At 37.5% G+C, this 21714-nt stretch overlaps 2 protein-coding genes and 1 long non-coding RNA gene across 3 annotated transcripts in view; 2 read left to right on the top strand and 1 right to left on the bottom strand.

Moving 5' to 3' along the window:
* Window positions 1-21714, bottom strand: part of LOC144661303 (uncharacterized) — a 45617-nt gene that overhangs the window by 1997 nt on the left and 21906 nt on the right. The window lies entirely within an intron of this gene.
* LOC144661249 (uncharacterized) lies at window positions 3335-6343 on the top strand. The gene has a single exon (XM_078521946.1). It carries the CDS (start codon window positions 3813-3815, stop codon window positions 5490-5492), a length of 1680 nt encoding a protein of 559 aa, XP_078378072.1. The 5' UTR covers window positions 3335-3812; the 3' UTR covers window positions 5493-6343.
* The window catches only part of LOC144661278 (ryncolin-1-like), an 8699-nt gene continuing 3512 nt past the window's right edge, over window positions 16528-21714 (top strand). The window contains exons 1-2 of the mRNA XM_078521984.1: window positions 16528-16563; window positions 17389-17492. Of these exons, the coding sequence (XP_078378110.1) occupies window positions 17399-17492 (94 nt within the window). The 5' untranslated portion in view covers window positions 16528-16563; window positions 17389-17398. The remainder of the gene's footprint in view (window positions 16564-17388; window positions 17493-21714) is intronic.

Below are 21714 nucleotides of genomic sequence, written 5' to 3'. Positions count from 1 at the left end.
CTGCCCGTTTAAACATTAAACGTACAGTTTGGGCCTTTTGGGAAAAAATAACACTCCATTGATTAAGACTAATTTTCACTCCAAATTCAAAAGAAGCGAATAAGAAAAATGTCATATGCACTACTGAAAAAGAAGATTCTCGGTCATTGTGTTGAAATAACACCACGTATATTAAAAGTTATTTTCTCTACATATCTATTAAAACTTGCCAGTCCTAAAATTGAAACGTACAGTCTGGGGCTTTTGGGAAAAATGCCATCACATAGATTAAGTGTAATGTTCACACCAGGACCAGGTGAACCGATAAAGGACCTGTAACATGAGGCACAGAAAATGTAGATTTTCGGCCCTTGCGTTGAAATACCACCACGTATACTGTAAAAACCCGCGTATAAGAACACCTATTTTGGCGGTTCAGGCTGATTTGGTTCTTATATAAAGGGTTATAATCTGCAAAATCAGCCTGTAAGTGTTCTTAAGTGTTCTTAAAAAAATGTTTCTTAAAATAAGGAACATACTAGGCTACCGATGTAATGTATATGAAATGATTCATATATGAACTGCGGATGTATATGAGAGTGATAAATGATCGCCGCAGTGAATTTCCAATTTAAGCAATTGGAATAAAGAAGCCTGAAAAAAATTCAGGGCTTCAACGGGATTCGAACCCGTGACCTCCGCGTTACCGGTGCGATGCTCTACCAACTGAGCTATTGAAGCCACACATTGGGAGCGAGGTTCCAATGTGTGGCTTCAATAGCTCAGTTGGTAGAGCATCGCACCGGTAACGCGGAGGTCACGGGTTCGAATCCCGTTGAAGCCCTGAATTTTTTTCAGGCTTCTTTATTCCAATTGCTTAAATTGGAAATTCACTGCGGCGATCATTTATCACTCTCATATACATCCGCAGTTCATATATGAATCATTTCATATACATTACATCATTTCACTCTTCTCACGGGAAAATATGAACTCACAATTGACCTCGCTCCCAATGTGTGGCTTCAATAGCTCAGTTGGTAGAGCATCGCACCGGTAACGCGGAGGTCACGGGTTCGAATCCCGTTGAAGCCCTGAATTTTTTCAGGCTTCTTTATTCCAATTGCTTAAATTGGAAATTCACTGCGGCGATCATTTATCACTCTCATACTAGGCTACCATTAGATGAAATCAATATATATGCACACAATTGTATTTTAATTTTAATAAAATTGATAAATCAAGGCAATACTGTACTGTAATTGGGGTGGAACTATTATGTGTGCAATGAAAAGTAGTGTTGATCTTTGATATGTTTCCATATAAGAACAACTTTCATTTTTCAGGCTGAATGTGTTCTTATATATAAATGGTACTTTATTTCCTAAAATCAGGCCTGGGTGTTCTTAATCCACTTGTTCTTATACGCGGGTTTTTACTGTATTAAAAGTTATGTTCTGTACAGATCCAGCAAAACCTGCCAGTTTGAAACATGAAACGTACATTTTGGGCCTTTTGTTAATAAAACCACCCCATGGATTCAGCTTAATTTTCACTCCAGGTCCAAAAGAACCGAATAAGAAGCTGTCACATGAGGCACTTAAACTGAAGATTATCGGCCCTTGCGTTGAAATACCACCACGTATTTTAAAAGTTATTTTTTCTCCATGAAGATCAGCAAAACCTGCCAGTTTGAAATTTGGAACATACAGTATGAAATACCACTACGTATATTTAATGTTATTTTCTCTCGAGAACCAGGAAAACCTGCCAATCTGGAAATTGAAACGTACAGTTTGGGCCTTCACATGCCTTCACATGGATTCTACTTAATGTTCACTCCAGGTCCAAAAGACAGAGTAAGAAAGCGTTACATGAGGCACTGAAAATGGAGATTTTCGGCCCTTGCGTTGAAAACCTGACCATGAATTTAAAGTTATTTTATCTTCAGATCCAGCAAAACCTGCAAGTTTGAAACTTGAAACGTAGAGTTTGGGTCTTCATGGAAAAATGCCATCAATCGCATGGATTCAGCTCAATTTTCACTCCAGGTCCAAAAGAACTGAATAAGGTAGTGTGGCATGAGGCACTGAAAATGAAGACTATCGGCCCTTCCGTTGAAATACCACCACGTAGATTGAAGCTTATTTTCTATCCAGATCCAGCAAAACATGCCAGTTTGAAACTTGACACGAACAGTTTGGGTCTTTTGGGAAAAATTCCATCTCATGGATTAAGCGTAATGTTCACTCCAGGTTAAGAAGAACTGATTTAGAAAATGTCACATGAGGGATCGGACTAAAAATAAAAATTTTCGGGCCTCGCGTTAAAATACCACCACGTAGATTGAAGCTTAGTGCAAAACACTTCCCGTCAATTAACCTGCTGACTTCCTTAACTACTCCGCATTTCCTCAGGACGCATTGCACAACATTTCTTCAGTCATGCTTTATGTCATTTAATGTTTAAATCTAACCTTCTCTCTAAACTGAAACTTATTTAATCTTCGACTCATAAACAAAGAACATTTTTAACCAGCAATTTATTTTTTGATATGTCTGAAACAATAAAAACCTGGCTATTTACTTTGGTTTTTTGATCTATAAAAATAAATGTCTGCTAACTTTCAATTTGCGGTAAAACGTCCCCTGTTTCTCAGAATCGGCACTGTACGGTGGGAAATGGGTCACGCGCGGGTTACGCATAAATCAGCACGGTATTTGTCTGAAGTAGTGCAAGTCATTTCCCGTCAATTAACCTGCTGACTTCCTTTACTTCTCCGCATTTCCTCAGGACGCATTGCACAAACAACATTTCTTCTTTATGTCATTTCATGTTTAAATCTAACCTTCTCTCTAAACTGAACCTTAATCTTCGACTCCTAAAATAAAACAACGAACATTTTTAACCAGCAATTTATTTTTTGATATCTAAGATATTGGTTGATGTCTGAAAGAATAAAAACCTTACTATTTACTTTGGTTTTGATCTATTTACATTCCCTGCACGTCATATAAAAATAAATGTCTGCTAATTTTCAAACTGCGGTAATGTTTCTCAGAATCGGCAATGCTTGGTGGGAAATGGGTCACGCGCGGGTTACGCAAGAACCAAAACGATATTTGATTTAAGCAGATGAAGTCACTTCCCTTCAATTTACCGGATGACTTCCTTTACTACTTCGCATTTCAGGACGCATTACACAGCATTTCTTCAGTCATGCTCTTAGTTTGTCATTTCATGTTTAACTCTAACCTTCTCTCTAAACTGAAACTACGACTCAAATAAAAACCAATGGCTGGTTTTGTAGTTCCTATACAGAGCGTTGAAGTGAAATGCTATTTGGATTGTTTACTTTAATTTTCGTGGTATTCTTCATGCACACTACTCCTGTTTCCCGGAATCAGCACTGTTCAGTGGGAAACATGGATCGCGAGCAGGTCATGCATAAATCAACACGATATTTGTCTGACATACTGCAAGACATTTCTGGTCCAACTGACCTCCTTCACGAATCCGCAGTCACGCCAATTGTCATTTCATGTTGAAAATCGTTGTTTCTGGATAAACCGTCTGGACGTTATAATTAATTTAATCCGGATCGCTGAAGTGAAAAATCTTTAAGATTGGTAACTTTTCGCGGATCGTGGTTTTCTTCATGAACGGCTTCACTCTGAAATCAGACTGTTCGTGACCCGTGACGTCAGTACGTCAATTACGTGCACAAGGGACAGTCCCTATCATAGTTTGTTATTATATAAAAATAACGACACTCCACAACGAAGGTCATTTGAACTGAGTCCTAAAGCACTCCAGTTTATATCTTGGTAATTATGTCTTCGATTGTAACAGCCGTGTTAAAGTCCACTATTGGCTTGCTTGTGAATAAAGGCAGAGATAAGGCAGCGGAGAAGTTGAAAGATGGTGATGTAACAGATCAGAGAGTTCGAGAATTGATCGTGCGTGAAATAGACGACATCAAATCCAAGTTGGACGGGTTGGCAAGAAAAGATCTTTTAACGAGCATCAGCTACTTAAAGCGAGGGGTCGCTTACCTATTTGAACTCCTTAACAAGGTAGAAAGTGGTAAGGATGGTCCAGAGGAATGCTTACAGGTCCACGACTTGTGCTCAACGCCCACTGTAGCCGCGGGGAAGACGGTTTCTTTAGCCAAGGGTATGAAAAACTTGCAACTTACTCAATTGGATGATGCTGATAAAAGGGCGCTTTCCAATGCAAAAGAAGAGTTCAAAGTATCCTGTTTGAAAGCAACAGAAGCCTTCAATAATGAAGCTCTGAGCACCATTGATCGCATTCAAGCAATGGTTATTCGTGTTGCGGCGACAATACTAGAGAAGGTAGATCATCCTAAGGATGCCATAGCTGCAGGCATGTTGTGCCTTGAAGAGCTTCACTCCATGCCGGCTGTTCAAGGCAGTTTTGCCGTCGAGTTCAAAAAAGGCTTCTGGGCTCGTTTTAGTAAGGCCGAACGCCGCGAAATTATTTTCACTGTTTATCGCTTAAACCGTGTAGTTTACGATGTCACGCAACTAGTCTGTGGGTTTAAAAAGAACAAGTGGATTTTAAACTGGCCTCATGTTGACTACAGAGAGGAGACGGTTGACGTATTGCGTGACCCTAGAGTAGCTGAAACTCTGCGTAAACTGGGTATGTGGCACTACTGGATGCCGGTATACGTATCATGGTCTTTTGGTCAGCAAGGGGAACACAGATTGGAGGATCTAGTGGCTGTCACTTCCACCAGTGAAGGACAATTTATTGTTGCAGACCTTGACTTAAAGGTATTCGATAGCAGTGGTAACTTTTCGCATTATCTTCATCCCGAAACTAATTGCAGAACAAAAATTTGTGATGTGGCCACAGACAGGAACGATAACATTTATGTACTTGTGGAACTGAATCCGATCAGTTTTCCAGTATCGGATGTATTTGAGTTGACCAAGATTGAATGCTGCCTGTTCTGTTTTGGAAAGACTGCCAACCTGCCTTGCAAGGTTCCTTTGACAGTAGGGCACAGATATCATTCACTGACAGTGAGCGACAACAACAAAGTGCTTTTGCTGGGAAGAGGGGAATATCCATTCGGCAGAGATACGATTGATGTGTTTAAGACTGACGGAGAGTTTGTTCGATGTTTTGGAGAAAAAATGTTGAGTGATGCATTGGACATCACTGCTGTTAGTGATAGCCGTGTTATGGTACTCGATAGAGGTGGTTCCCTTGTCCAAGTGTTTGACGATGAGGGCTACCACATTTCCCAGTTTCCCTTGGAAACATCTTGCAAATGCACTAAAATCGCATTTGACTGGTCAAATGAACATGTCGTCGTCGTTGGTGACGGGAAGTTGTTAGTATGTACCACAAAAGGCCAGTTTGTACGCACAATTGACGTCGATGCCAAAAAGATTCAAGGAATTACAGTATTGCCCGACCATCATATTGGCGTGGCCTGTATTGATCACTGTGGCAAATCCAAAGTACTCGTTTTTTAAATTTTGCAAACCGACTTCATTTTAGAACTGTTAGTTTAACAGCGAGGGAAGTTAATAGCTTATAAGTCTCACTTACAGACCCCTGGTCAGATAGGCCCATCAGTCTGCTTATAAAAAATCTGGTTATATCCTCTACGGATATAAGCCCTCACCTTAATAATTTAAACGTGTTCACCGAAAACTCAACTTAAAAGAAAATAAAGATAATTTGCAGTAAATGTTTTCAACTAGAATGTAGACGTTTAGGCGTACAAGATATTCTATGTTTGCAATGCTATACCTAATACGGGAATCTTTCAGGAGTACCCAACGAGAAAATTTTCAAAATTTTCATTTTCTGCTCGAGCTACAAAAATATCAATTCTGAATATTGAAAGCACATGGTAAGTGACACTTTCCCTATAAATGTAAGCCCGATGTACGAAATAATTTTCTGTGACGCAGGTTTGGAAACCTGATATTTTACAAAGAATGTACGAGCTGATCATTATCGCTATTGCCAACCTGACATTTTGAACGCTTATATCTCCTTGAATATTCTACACAAGATAATTAATTAATGGAAGATAATTACGTTTCACAAGCTCTTTAAATGCCTGAGGTCAATTTTTATATAGCATGATCCCTTCTGTACGCAAAGTCGTTTGCTAATGAGGCAAAATGTAAACAGTGTCGTCAGCAAAGATCGCTCTTTGGTCAGGTTTTTTTTTATCTCGAGTACCCATGGTGGCACGAGATGATTAAGCGATCCGTTGGTTGCTCTACTCTAGCATTCGAGACACACTTAAATGCATGATTAAGACTGTTAAAAACTTTACAGAAAGAATGCTAATTTACACCTTTTTTATAAAGAAATAAAATTAGGTCACAACATGAGCGATTACAATTCAATATACATCAAACCCTTAGCAAAACTCGAACCTCCCGCTAACTCGAACCTTTTCTGATTCCCCTCCAGGTCGTTTTCGTACTTATTTTACTCTCGATAACCCGATCGCCCGATATCTCGAACTTTTTCATGATTTTCCTTAAAGGATCGAGTCACCGTCACCCCAATATAGTCAAGTTAATTTTCAATGAAAACGGCTTGGTATTGCCAGCTAAAGCGCAGACAAAATCTGACTATATCTTGTTAGAAATGAAATACATGATACGTGCTTTTAACAAATAACGAAAATATAAGAGCTAAATTTAGTTCCGTTGCACCTAAAGACATATTTTTGTAATAAAGCATATGACTTGTTTTAACATTTCTTAATCTTTTATCGTTGTAAAAATCTGTTTATACTTTTAATAGTTTGCCTTTTTATATATCAACTTATACGATTTTATCTTACCTGTAAAGCGCTTTAGAATAATTTTTATATCATTTTAGCGCTATATAAATTAGATTATTTTTATAAAACGACCCATCCTGGGTTGAATAAGACTTTTGATTAAATATATTCACCTTTTAGAATTACATTAGAACTCCGGTAACTCGAACTCGGATAACTCGAACACCCTGCTAACTCGAACTAACTTCCATTTCCCTTGGATTTGACCCCACTTTTCAGTCATTTCTAATCGGTTAACTCGAAGTTGGACAACTCGAAAACCCCGCCAACTCGAACTAAATCTCGTTTCGCTTGATCAAATTTTGGGTCAAATTTACCCCGATAACTCGAATTCCGGTTCTTGCTACTCGCCAAGTAGCAAGAACCGATTTGAGCAACGAATAGATCACGCGGAAGTGGCCTGATTTATTAGAGACATTGAGCGGCAAACGGCAAACGCGAGCTTGTCGATCTTTCATTTTTGTTTACTTTTTTTTATCGAATTCTAAAATCAATCCCTCATAAAATTAGTGAAAAAATCCCACATTCACGACAAACACAAAACTTCTCATTTCCGCGTACCAACGCCAAACGGCAGACAGCGGAAGTTGAATTTTTGCCGTTCGCGGAAAAAATAAACGTCATGCTTAATCTCTCTATTCTCTCTACTGGGGTGTATTGTTAAGGTTGGTTCTCATATGTTCGCCCCGATCGTTTCTATCGCTTCTGTCGCTTCAAAAAGTTTGCTTGCGATCGGGGCGATCATATGAGGACATTACAGAGACGATCACTAACGTCTGCGACGATCGGGGCGATCACCCGTTTTCTATCCGAGCGATCGGTCGCAGACGAGAACTACTTTCACAGAGGGAGACGATCGAAGTGATCCAAACTGTCCCATGGTGCATCAGTATTACCAAGAACTACGTTTCTGTTTGGCCTCCGTTTTCCTCTTTTGCCGTAAAACGGCAATAACGAGAAGTCAGGAGGCCCCGAGGTTTGCTCTTGCATCCAAGGCTGCCATAAGCTATATCGGAGTTTCGTAAAAACACACACTTGCGTCGATCGGAATAAAATCGAATATTCATATGTGGGAACAAAGAAAAGATCATGCATGAATTATTATATTGTTTGATTAACCTTATATTTTTCACTTTCATGGATATTGAACTTCGAGGTGTTTGTAACTCGTTTCATTATGTTGAGTTTGGCGCCAAAATAATTGTTTCGGACTAAGGCTTTGACCGGGCACTTTGCATAATTATACCAGACGATCGGGGCGATCATATCGGAACCCCCTGATCGCTTGGAATTGCTTTGATCGCCTACGATCGACTCAGTTTTTGCAAACGATCAATGCGATAGAAAAGATCGGGCGATCATACGAGAACCAGCGTTTAGACATTACTTTACTTTATATTTTGGTGTAAATTAAAAAAAAATACTCTCGCTTATGCTTGCTAAAAACTGAATGAGCATCTCGATTAATAACAGTCGTGATCAGCGTCCTTTTCTAAAACAGTTCGTTTAATCGCGACTGTAGACGAAGGATCAAGCAGAAAGTGACAGTATTTTTTGTTCGTTGTTAAACAAATCAAAACAAAAATCGGAATAGTATGATTGAACCGAAATAGTATCATTTAAAGAATCGCAAAGCGTAAGTACATTTTGGAAAAAGACTTTGGGGAAAAATTAAGAAGTGCTCTTCTCTTTATGGAAAGATAGCTATTGTCATAAATTGAGCAATAAATTAAGCTTCCAAAACATTAAGAACATGGCGTATGTGTACATAAACCTCAAATAAACCTGTAAAAATGCTTTAAACTATTAAGAGTTTGAAAACAGGCTTTGTTTACTTACCTGACCCTACACTGTGTGTAGTTTTCAATACGAGAGACAAGTTTAGTTTGTTTGGCTTAATTATAATCCTGCATCGAGTATCTATCGCAAAAATTGGGTTTGTTTTATTCTAGTAACCAAGTAAAACTTAACCCCTGCGTAGCTTGGTGTGTTATTTAATTCATTGTTTGGATTTCTTCTCTATAATTATATGAAAAGAGTTTCTGGTAAGCCTTGGCGCACCAGCCATTTATATCAATTTAAATAAACAGGAATTTTTGAGTTCTGTTTGATCAGCGTGTTTATTTGACACTTCAATGCAAATATCCTCTAAGTGGTCTTTTATCTTCTGTTTGTTGTGAATATTGCCTTTCTTGATGTGTCTGATCGAGGAACAGCTGAAATCTGACATTGTCTTTTATTCAGTCTACAATCGTGACGGTTTTTGTCTGACCCGTAATTTCCATGCACGCCAACTGCGTCCTACCAAATAATAATCAGCAGTGCTTGATTCTTGGTGATTCAGGTGCTCCCAATTGTTTGCAACATCGTCACTTTCAAATACTCTATAAATTTATTATTGGCTTTTAAAGAAAGCGTTGAGATCTACATGTTCATTTGTTGTCTACAAACGTGGCAGTTTTGCGAGGCTTTTCCCCGCCAGCTGCATTTAATCATGAATTCATGTTAAATAAATAATAAAAAATAAATAATGTTGTTTATAGTGGTTGTGCACTTGGCTTCGAGATAGCTAGTTTACAGGCATGCCACTGAAACAGAGGAAACTAATATTTAAGTGTCATTGTCAGAGTAAACCAGGCAATGCCAAAAGATGGGGGTCAGCCGATTTCCCTCATATTTTCAGCATTTAAAACCTATCAGATAAGATTAAGATTGGTGGCATTTAAATGATTTTCTGCCTTTTTAATCTTGAGATTGGCCACCCCCTAGTTTTTGGCACAGAGAGTGCCAAAAATCCTCATAAAAAAGGCCAAATTCTCAGTACAGGAAACAGATCTTCCTTTTGCATTTCGTGCACAAAACTTTTTCTCAAGGTAAATTAACTGGTTGTTGATGTTTTACATTCTTAGAAACACCTTTCCAATTCAACTGTAATTTTTACTATATTTTCTAAACTAGGTAGGTAGCTTGTGTCTTGCCACAGAGTGAATTTGGGGGATTTTCAAATTCAATTTTTTCAAAAGTGCGATAGTTTATTTTTTATTAAAAGCCATTTTATAACAGCCCATACCCTTCTTATTCGAAAACAAGAATTTATTGATTGGCACAATAAATTCTTTTTCCGCGAATTTAGTTCAAAAATGGCTCTGATCGCTCTTATGGCTATTTTCCCGCCAAAATTAAATCACACTAAAATATCACATAACATCGATACAATTATATTTTGAAATGAAACAGTTGTATTTTAATTCATTGAAAGGAGTAGAAACTTCATTAAATGTGTTAATAATTGATTGCGAATTAACTATGTTAATTAACCCTCGGACGTACAAGGGGGGGGGGGGGGTGGATGCCACCACCCCATGAGGTTTTTTCTAAATTTTGAAAAAACGATTTACACTACAATGCTGAAACTTTCATTAGCTGTTCATTCATCCTTTGCGGAAATTTTGATATGTCAACGATTTGTCCGTGGTGTGTGACGTTGCCATGGCAACGTCATAAATACAAGCAGGTCTTGCCAAAAATCGTCATTTTTACCATTTTTCTTAATTTTTTCAAGTTTTTTAAAACAGAAGTGCAAGATGTGTTTATTTTTACATTCCGTAAGCATTCTGGCTTGATTTTGCATCAATTCCCGTTATTTTCTGACTTTCTAAGAAAATGTTGAAATCCAAGATCGCGCATCGAAGATAGCGGCTCTAATGACGTCACAGCCAATTAAAATTATGTCATCTTATAGAGTACGCTGAGGGCTTTCTTCCAAGTTCAAAATAATTTCTCTACGCCTTAATATAATATAACGAAAACTCCGGGGAGGGGCTCCATCCACCCCCCCCCCTCTTGTACGATGGTGGGGGTGTGAGTTGGCTTGTACGTCCGAGGGTTAAAGTAATAGATACCGCAGTCCGTGCATAAATTCATTGTGTATTTCCTGCGAAAACTAAGTCGTATCACGTAAGCATTGCTTCGATTTTCATAGTTTAGTTTGGTATGTCTTAAAAGCGAGATTATAAACGTAATATATAAGGCGGTCTTTGAAGTAATGATCCAAGGTACCATAGAAAGAATCCACGAGTCGAGACGTTATTTCTCACGTTCGACACGGAATTTTGTCAGTTTCAATTCATACTATCACGTTTCATTCGGGACAAACACTCTTATATAAAGTATGAATTGTTCGTTAGCTTCACAAGAATCACCTTGTAGTCTTCTCGAATATAGTACAACTGTTCTACCGTTAGATGCTTGAAAACAAGATGTTACAGTTCGCTTACTACTCGAGGTCTTGTTGTGAGTGGCAAGCGAGGATGGCGATCTCGAAGTTCAGAAATCACTGAGGGAGCTTTCTTCATTCAGTTCAGGTCACTTTGACTTATCCGTAGATAGAGTGGCAGGTATGAGCATCTGTCCAGAACACTAAAAAAGAAGTAACAGGCGACTGCATTTTCAAGTTAGTCTCGAATTCTTTTCATCTTAAAAGAGACACAAAAACGCACACAAGACCCAAGTAAACATAGGTAGAAGTTCAGATCAGCTGTGTATTTTTTTCAAGAACCTTTAGTGACAGGAAGCATATTTTTTCATTTCTATAACTCAAGTGTCATCGTGACGCACCCGAAGTAAGTAGTAACACCAATTTAACCAATAAAAACAGAAAACATCTCTGTTTTCATCTTTGTCGAGGACTGCATTTTCGTTTTGGTCATTGGAGAAAACTGAAATGTGACCCAGCTCGTGTGTGAATTTTCATAGAAGCACAAGGTTCATCAATTTATATGGGCATCGTTTACCGATATAAGAGATAAACAAAATGTTCGTTTCAGGTCACGAGAATCAATGTCTAGTATATGTCTGTGTCATATTTTATAACTGAATCGTCTGGTCAGATCAGAATTCGTACCCAAGCGATAGTCAAGCTAATCCATTATAGGATGCTTAAGATGCACACACTTTTGCTTATGATTCGCCACTATGAGAAAACTTATTTAACTAGCTCTGGTTTCCTTTCTTATTCAAAACTATTTGTGAATTAAATTAAGAAAAATAATTCTTAATTTTTGTAGCACAAACGCCTGGTCAAACTTGACAAAGGTCGTGATAGTGGCAACAACAACTTTGTTTCGTGTTGTGTACCTTTCAGCCACGATAAATTTCTGTGAGGGCGTGGTTCACCTACAACCTTGAAGCAGATTTCATTTGTACTGTAAAAGATTTGTACTACAGAAACCCTAAGAAAAAATCGTGCAAATGGAATATTAAGCCAACCTATTGCCCGGCTTTTTAACTATCAAAATAAATAATTGGGCGGGGCGAGAGTTAGCCGATGTACAGGAGAAATGCTTACACGAGTATACATCGTGCCAGTGACACTGTAGTGCATGTCTAACAATTATATTCGTTTTTCCTTTACGATCACTTGATTGCCTGTACAACAAAATATCCAACATTCAACCAACATAAATTAAAGGAAAGAGTAATCTCGTTGAGATTACTCTTTCAAAGAGTGATCTCGTTGTTCAAATGTTGAATATTTATAGATGTAACCCACTGGCATTTCAAAAAAATGATGTTTTGTATACATCAGTTTCCTTGATTCTAAGAAGCTGGGTGTGGCCATTACAAAACTGTGTATCACTGTTTTATATTTGAAAATTAGTAACCCGAGTTTTCTATGAGTTAGATTAATCAACGAGGCTCAGCCGAGTCGACTATCGCTATCCAAAACATACAGTGGACTATCGCTATCCAAAACCTAAAATTTAAAGCACTTTTAAGCCAACGCACAATCATGCCCTATCAGCGATTATAGTTCACCAAAAAATTTTCTCAGATTCTGATTGGATTAAATTGATCACGTGACGCGATGGTGTTCATCCGCGGAGGGCACTATCAGCTCATAGTGCCCGTCCGAGAAAAATGCCCGGATGGATAGTGCCCGCCCGTGAAATTTTTTGTAAACAAGTGTGCCTGCAGACAAAAAAAAACAACCAAAATCACTGCATTTAGTGGATTTCTTGTCTGATTTTGTTTCGTTTGTTAAATTTCGGCTTTCAATTGAGTTTTTCGTTTTGAAAAGTAAAAAATAATTCACGATGCTCGTTTTTGAATGGGCGCGCCGAAGCCGGAAAAAATTTAGTGGTGAATAATAAAAACGATAGAGTGTTTCTGTCTCGGAACTATCGGTCTGATAATTGCCCCTTGGAAATTTGATGTTCTTAAAACTAGCATATTAGCCCTTAAAGCTTCGCTTCTCGGGCTAATATTTTTTTTCAAGAACATCAAATTTCCGCGGGACAACTATCAGTCGATAGTTCCTCGACAGAAACACTCTATTGTTTAAATAGTGCCCGTCCAAGGAAAATACCCGAAAGGATAGTACTCGTCCGTGAAAATTGTTGTAAAGCGGGCCTGCAAACAGAAAAACCCCACAAAAGTCACTGCATTTAGTGGGTTTCTTGTCTGGTTTTGTGTGTTAAATTTCGGCTTTGAAGACTTTCATCTGAAAAAAGATGTCCTGATTACAGTCATAGCAGTCAAAATGCAATCATCATCGTCATCATCATCACCACCGCCACCCCCACCATCATCATCATCATCATCATCATCATCATCATCATCAACAACAACAACAACAACAACAACATTATCATCATTATCTCCACAGGTGCCCCATGATCTATGATTGTTGTTTTATTATAGGAAATGAAAGCTCAGATTTATGAACTTTATGGGCCATATTGCTGAACGTTGTGCTTCTGTGCAAATTTAGATGGGTGTTGGGACATATTACAGTCGTCTTCAGTGATAAAAACGAGAATACAGTCTTCAACAACATATATCCAAAACAGAGATTTGTGCGTTTATTGGTCAAATGAGAGTACATTAAATAATTAGCACACAATTTCATCAAGAGTGTTACGATAACAGTTGCTCTATAGCCAGATTGTATAAGCAATGGTATAAGGAAAAAATGCTTCCTTCTAGCATAAAAATTGCTCAGCTAAACTTCTACCTGTGTACGTCTACTTGGGTCTTGTATGCGTGTTTGTGTCTGTTTTGGTATGAAAAGAACTAAAGACTAACTTGAAAAGAGAGGAGCTCAAATTACAACCAGCGTGACAGTGTTACAAAGGTCATGCAAACACGGCGTGGGTCATTAATCTGTTTGCATTGATCTTTGTGCAGTGATAGCAACAGGTATTATTTCAAGGTCGCCAGTCGCATGCAGTCGCCTCTTATTTCTCTTTTAGTATTCTGGACAGATGCTCATACCTGCCACTCTATCTACGGATAAGTCAAAGTGACCTGAACTGAATGAAGAAAGCTCCCTCAGTGATTTCTGAACTTCGAGCTCGCCATCCTCGCTTGCCACTCACAACAAGACCTCGAGTAGTAAGCGAACTGTAACATCTTGTTTTCAAGCATCTAACGGTAGAACAGTTGTACTATATTCGAGAAGACTACAAGGTGATTCTTGTGAAGCTAACGAACAATTCATACTTTATATAAGAGTGTTTGTCCCGAATGAAACGTGATAGTATGAATTGAAACTGACAAAATTCCGTGTCGAACGTGAGAAATAACGTCTCGACTCGTGGTTTCTTTCTTTGGTACCTTGGATCATTACTTCAAAGACCGCCTTATATATTACGTTTATAATCTCGCTTTTAGACATACCAAACTAAACTATGAAAATCGAAGCAATGCTTACGTAATACGACTTAGTTTTCGCAGGAAATACACAATGAATTTATGCACGGACTGCGGTATCTATTACTTTAACCCTCGGACGTACAAGCCAACTCAGACCCCCACCATCGTACAAGGGGCGGGGGGGGGGGGTGGATGGAGCCCCTCCCCGGAGTTTTCGTTATATTAAGGCGTAGAGAAATTATTTTGAACTTGGAAGAAAACCCTCAGCGTACTCTATAAGATGACATAATTTTAATTGGCTGTGACGTCATTAGAGCCGCCATCTTGAATCCGCCATCTTGGATTTCAACATTTTCTTAGAAAGTCAGAAAATAACGGGAATTGATGCAAAATCAAGCCAGAATGCTTACGGAATGTAAAAATAAACACATCTTGCACTTCTGTTTTAAAAAACTTGAAAAAATTAAGAAAAATGGTAAAAATGACGATTTTTGGCAAGACCTGCTTGCATTTATGACGTTGTCACGGCAACGTCACACACCACGGACACATCGTTGACATATCAAAATTTCCGCAAAGGATGAATGAACAGCTAATGAAAGTTTCAGCATTGTAGAGTAAATCGTTTTTTCAAAATTTAAAAAACCCTCATGGGGTGGTGGCATCCACCCCCCCCCCCCTTGTACGTCCGAGGGTTAATTAACATAGTTAATTCGAAATCAATTATTAACACATTTAATGAAGTTTCTACTCCTTTCAATGAATTAAAATACAACTATTTCATTTCAAAATATAATTGTATCGATGTTATGTGATATTTTAGTGTGATTTAATTTTGGCGGGAAAATAGCCATAAGAGCGATCAGAGCCATTTTTGAACTAAATTCGTGGAAAAAAAATTTATCGTGCCAATCAATAAATTCTTGTTTTCGAATAAGAAGGGTATGGACTGTTATAAAATGGCTTTTAATAAAAAATAAACTATCGCACTTTTGAAAAAATTGAATTTGAAAATCCCCCAAATTCACTCTGTGGCAAGACACAAGCTACCTACCTAGTTTAGAAAATATAGTAAAAATTACAGTTGAATTGGAAAGGTGTTTCTAAGCATGCAAAACATCAACAACCAGTTAATTTACCTTGAGAAAAAGTTTTGTGCACGAAATGCAAAAGGAAGATCTGTTTCCTGTACTGAGAAATTGGCCTTTTTTATGAGGATTTTTGGCACTTTCTGTGCCAAAAACTAGGGGGGTGGTCAATCTCAAGATTGAAAAGGCAGAAAATCATTTAAATGCCACCAATCACAATCTTATCTGATAGGTTTTAAATGCTGAAAATATGAGGGAAATCGGCTGACCCCCATCTTTTGGCATTGCCTGGTTTACTCTGACAATGACACTTAAATGAACATAACAGAACAAGGTTACAAATCCCAACTGGAAGGAGGCAGACCAGTTGGCTACATATAATGCGTGACCGAGGATTTGAACTCGGGACTACCGAGGCTAATATGTTTGTCATATAAATGCAAATAAACTCTAAGTGGTTCTTGAACTTAATTTGTTTCATTTTGCCGCCTTTTATTATTGAATATAATAAAATTAAATATATATGGAAAATATGGTCACAAACCCCCAACACAACTCACACTGCGGAAACAAGAGCCTTGTCTGGAGTTGTTTTTTAGTGCTAGCTCTCACGATGGACTTTGGTTTTAAAAGCTTGCCAAACAATTCATTAAAACCGAGAAACAACTGTTGAAACAAAAGGCTAATGTGAATGTCAGTTTTAAATGCAGGTGTTTTAGAATGTCAGTCTCTCGCGATTGTCTTCATGTTAAACATCGTGTTAAAAGGATTGATATTTGATGACATTTCTCTTCGTTTACTTTAGTTTTGATGTTCTCATTGTTATTTTAACTATGTTTCAAAACATTGACAGTTGTTTTAGTCAATATTGGACATGCTAATTGACCAATCAAGCTGAAGAATACGTGCACTTAAGCATTAGTGAGGAATATTAACTCAATCAGTCTCTTCAGAGGTCTTGAGCGGTTCAAGCAGGGCATATACTTTGAGGTAAAGTTGGAGTTTTGCATTCTCAACGTTACGTGGCTTTTCTTCCTTAAATCAGTAGTTTATTTGGTTCACAACAAAGCTATTTTTCTGCTTGTCTTTTCTTCGGCTTTTATTACTCAGATAGTTTTTTTTTTGCTTCGTAACAAAGCCACATTTATGTGTTTTTCAGTGTAAAATAAGAATTGGTTTTGTTGAGGGTAAACTACACTCCACATCAGTTTGAGAAACGTTACTCGCTCCGATTTAACTCATGGTTGCAATTTAAGAAAATATTTGGGATGCGATGTAAAATAGCAATTAAAGCGTTTAATGTAGTATTTTTCTTTAGAACCTTCTCAATTTTTTATGCTAAGATTTTGACTATCGAACTCATAGCTGATGAAGTGGGATTGTTATTTCAAACAGGGGCAACTTCCAAAGGCATCAAAAACTGTTTTTTAAAATTTATAGCCCTAAACCTTCAGTAATTGTGAGGAACTTGATAAAGAACTTTGTCTACACAGGAGACGCGCTAACTACTAGTCGACTGCGAGCGAGCGCGGGCATGTTAAGGAAGCTCGATGTATAAATTTTTTAACTTAAGATGCGAGATTTAAAAAAATAAGACACCATCGGAGGATTATCTACTCTATTTTTCCAAGTAAGCCCATAATGGTCGACGACCTTGCACACAAATCGACTTTCTCACGCCAAAGAAAACTGTTTTGTCGTCTACCGAAATCATAGCTATTGTTACCGTTGTCGCTAAGAAAAAAGAAATGAAATAAAAATATGATCATACGAACATTATGATAAAAAGAGCATTTCTTATATTTATCATTGCAGTTTTTCAGACATGGTTCTTCAGAAGTGGATTCTGTTTTTCACGTTTATTGTGCTGTTTAATTTTATGGAGGAAACCAAACTCGCCATGGCTAGCGCTTGTACAGGTAGGTAGCTTTTACCCTTTTTCTGGCCTATTCCAGCAAATACAGGGATACGCTGATCTTTAGTTTCATCGTATTGTATGCTATTTTTTTTAATGTGAGTAACTTACGCAATTATCTGGGCAGAACAATTTGCACAAAGTTATCCATTTAGCAGAGAACGCTTTTTAAGCGATGACGTGTAACTGATGACGTCATCGCTTTATGAAAGCACGCGATCGCCGGGCAGGATCCTTTATTTTTTTATTCTGTTTAGCGCGATCAAACAGAAATCAAGTTTAGTTTAAAAAGACATCGCTACAATAACAATATGTATTGAAAATCACGCGAAAAGAAACAAAAACTTTGGACTTTGACGTCATTTTCTCCCTATTCGCAACCAAGCTTCGCATTGGAACAAGGTTGATTAATGGCGGTCGTAAATTCTATGGAATAATTGTTATAATAAAACGACTTCTGATGTTCGTAATAGATTGAAATTTGGCATGGTGAGAAAGAAAGTCTAATTGTTCACGAAAATGTAAAAAAATGAAATCAAAAATTTGATCATAGTAGCACATGAAGTTTGGAGGAATTTAAATACTCGAAACTCCTTGTTTCTTCGCAGTGGCTTTTGTTTGTCAAAATGCGTGTTTGTGCAGCTCCATTTTGCTCAAACAGAGTTCCAAGAAATACAAAAAAGGAGTTTAGACTATCAAAATTATCCCGCCAAACTTCAGGCTGAGCTCTTTGACATCACGCACACATTACTAGCTGAAAGATGGCGGCGTTCAGTTGTCGAGTTTTGGGAAAGATTTCGTATGGTTATAGCGAACGTTGGAGGCTGAAAATTTTGGTGAATAACATATCTTTGTGTAAACTTTTTAATGGCGCAAAGAAAATGAATGGCCTTTCTAGAGTGAACCAGGAGCCATAATCGGGGACGGAGACCGTAAGCGCATGCCATTTTAGTATTGGGGGGTGTCCCCATGATATGGAACAATTTTGCTATATTTAGCACAAATTGCGCCATCGCGTGTGGTACGCGCGCGTACTGCTGCGAGGATTTTTGCGAGGACGTCGCGCGGAGAAAAATAAACAAAATGGCGTCCAAAATTACCTCTTCAAGTGAAGCAGATATTAGATTTTTTTCATCTGTTTCTACTCCTCAGTTACATCAAGCCTTTCTTGAGCACTTCCTTGAAAGTGATCATGAAAGTGAGGGTAATTCTAGTGGTTCGGATGTCTGCAGTAGCATTTTTCCCGACAAATTCAGTCGTGAACAGCATGAAAACGCGTCGGAGATGTCGTATACGAGGAGGCGCAAGACAATTTACTTACTCGTTTTAGAGCGCAGCGACAAGGAGACACAAAGCATAAAGATCGACAGGGACAAACAGAGACCATATTTTTGCCGAAATACGACTGTATGAATCATGCCGTTCTTTCTTCGATGCTTTTATATGTTGTACAGCAGCCTCGCAAGTTTATAGCTAGGACTTTGATACTGAGTAATGGAGTAGTTTAGGAATATCTTTACATGTTTTACCTCATTCAAGTTCCTTATCTGACTGATGTTGCTCCGAAATATTTCTTTAAGTCTCCTGTATTTTAATTTTCAATGCAGCAATAACTTTTCATCTGGACATGTACTTACTTTGCTAGATAACATGGAATAATTAAAAACAATTTCTTAAAAGCTGCAGTATATTTTGGCCATGTTTTCGGAAGCAGGGAGCATTCGACTATTGCTATTAATGTTAAATTTTTTTTTACTCAGGGATGACAAATTTTTAAAAAGGTTAAATTGCAATCAGTGAGCCAAAAAGATAATAATAAAGTCACAGGAGAAAATAATAAAAAAAAACTTTCCTCTTTCTCAGGGAAAACTGTGTATTGAAAATTCAAAATTGCACATTACAGTATCAAATTTCTTGGACTACAGAAATTGAGTGCAGTCTGGTTATGCAGCTATTACAACTATTATGGTTGTTAAACTGGAATTCTACTTCCCATACCATTTAATTAGCCTTGTGTTTTAGCTTGGGTATTTAAAATGACCTCTTTAATTGTTAAATGTCCTGCTTGTAGGGATAGGACTGATAATAATAACAAAACACAAATAAAACAAAGAAAAAAAAGCACGAAGGGTCAGGTCACACTAACCTGCGGTTTGAAGCACTAAAAGATGAGCATCTGTTATATTATTGACATTATTACTAAATATACATATAAAAATGCATCATTATATTAGCATCATAAATACAAGACTAACTGTAATTCATATGTTAAATGAAATGAAAGCAAAGTGCTTATATTCCGTTCAAAAGAGGATATATGTCTGAATTTATCAAAACCAGTTCAAGGAAATTTTCACCATTTTAAGCGCAAATCGCTGTAAACGCGTTTTTTTCTCGCCAGAAACTATCTCCAAACTCGGTGATATAAAAACTAAAAGGAATGTCAGTCTTTTTTTCTCTTCAGTCCCCTCTCTTCTCTACCTTTCAGCGCTGTATTTCTTTTTTTCCCCTTTCTTGTGGCGTTTTAAGCCCATTCGCGCAGTAACGTACTTGTTCAACAATACTGACGTCACTTTTCTTTGACCCGGTTTTGATAAATTCAGACATATAGATATCCAAATTGTAGCTCAGATTCGTCACACTTAACTGACTCAGTTCCTAATGCCACGCAAACAGTTTTGTTATAGCTATTCTACCTGAAAGAACATACAAGCTAAAAAGTTTGAAGTTTTATAACCTTTTCACCTTTCACTTTTACTTTTGTTATAAACAACAAAAACTGGATGAATTCTTCCTTCTTTATTAGGAGCAGATTCAGAATTTTTCCTAGTTGGAAGGGAGGAAACTGAAGGAAATTGTAAACCAAAAATAAAGAAATCAGTATAGCCTGATACAATAAGGGAGAAGTGACAAAAAACTTACAAATCACTCCTATATAAGATCTAATTTGTGACAAAACTGGACATAGTTTAAAAGATTCATCAAAAGTAAAGATTCAGTACATATCACAGAGCTTCGACAAAGGTTACCAATAAGAAAGATGTTAGAAGAACCATGTAGCAAACAATATTGTTTGGTGATGCAAGACATGCAAGACACCTATCGAAAATCATAGATTTATTTTTGGCAAAAATCATGGATGTGCTGTCCATAACATCTTTTTTAGTATACTATTTGTCCATTTTATGTAAGGAGAATTAAACTTAGACCTGCTGCTGTTTGGTGTTCAAGAGTTTAAGTAACACATATTAAATATTTCCTTTTATAGAAATAGCATGTGTCTTTCTCTCCAAATTACACGTAAGTTTAGGAAAGGGTGCTTGCCTTCACCTTTTTTTACTCATCCAATTAAAATTATGATTTTTTAATTTCTGCAGAACACTTTCTTGCATAAATGGCAACCTATAGCATAACTTTGAATGTCCCATCAATGAAAACATAACTACAGAAGATATTTAAATATGCTCCTATCAATGAGTACAGTAAAGTGTAAGATCAGAGTAATGAAATTAATTTAAATTAATAGGTTTATTTTTGGAATCATAAAATACCAAAATTAGTCAGTTCTAAAATAAAGAGTTTTGTGACTTCTTATCTCCTATTAAATGCAAAACCACTCTTTAATCGTAGATGAAACTATAATCTTTTGACAAAAAGGTTGAGGTATATACTTCTTTAAATATGATCACATGCTCAAATCAAATAGATGCGCGCCTGACTTTCAAGACAAACCGAAACCCTGGCCGATAGCAGAGTTAAGCACAAAGACACTGTTTTGAGGCCATTTCTTGCAAATCAAATGCCTGTGATACTTCGACACGTAAACAACCAGGGCATATTAATATAAAAAAGCTTTATTAAAACCGAGATTTATAACCGGGATTTATAATTAAGCTCAAGTACATCCATAAGTAAGCTTATTTACAGTCATACCAGGATTGTATTTTGCTCGTTCGTCTCGATCCGCGCTGCAAGCTCTCCCGGCAAATACGAAACTATTTCCACAGAATAAGACACAGCCAAGTTGCTTCTGTTGTCAGTGTATAATTACGATTTTCATTTTTGGCGATGCTCGGAGTGTCGATCAGACCGCGATGACTTCGAGTAATCCAAATAATGTTTACATCGCGAATTTCATCTCAGAAAACTTCTCCAGCAGTTAATCTTGTGCTTTACATCAAGGAGATGAATTAAGTTCGACATGGCAGTTTCACAGCTTGGTATAC

This window comes from Oculina patagonica, chromosome 7 (genome assembly GCF_052425735.1).
Source record: "Oculina patagonica isolate OP01 chromosome 7, crgOcupat, whole genome shotgun sequence".
Taxonomy (NCBI): domain Eukaryota; kingdom Metazoa; phylum Cnidaria; class Anthozoa; order Scleractinia; family Oculinidae; genus Oculina; species Oculina patagonica.
Note: the sequence above shows the minus strand (reverse complement) of the source record. Positions and strands in the feature narration are given on the sequence as shown.

What these genes read in the sequence shown, in the direction of transcription:
- LOC144661249 (XM_078521946.1), top strand. Translation starts at nt 3,813, where the DNA reads ATGTCTTCGATTGTAACAGCCGTGTTAAAGTCCACTATTGGCTTGCTT.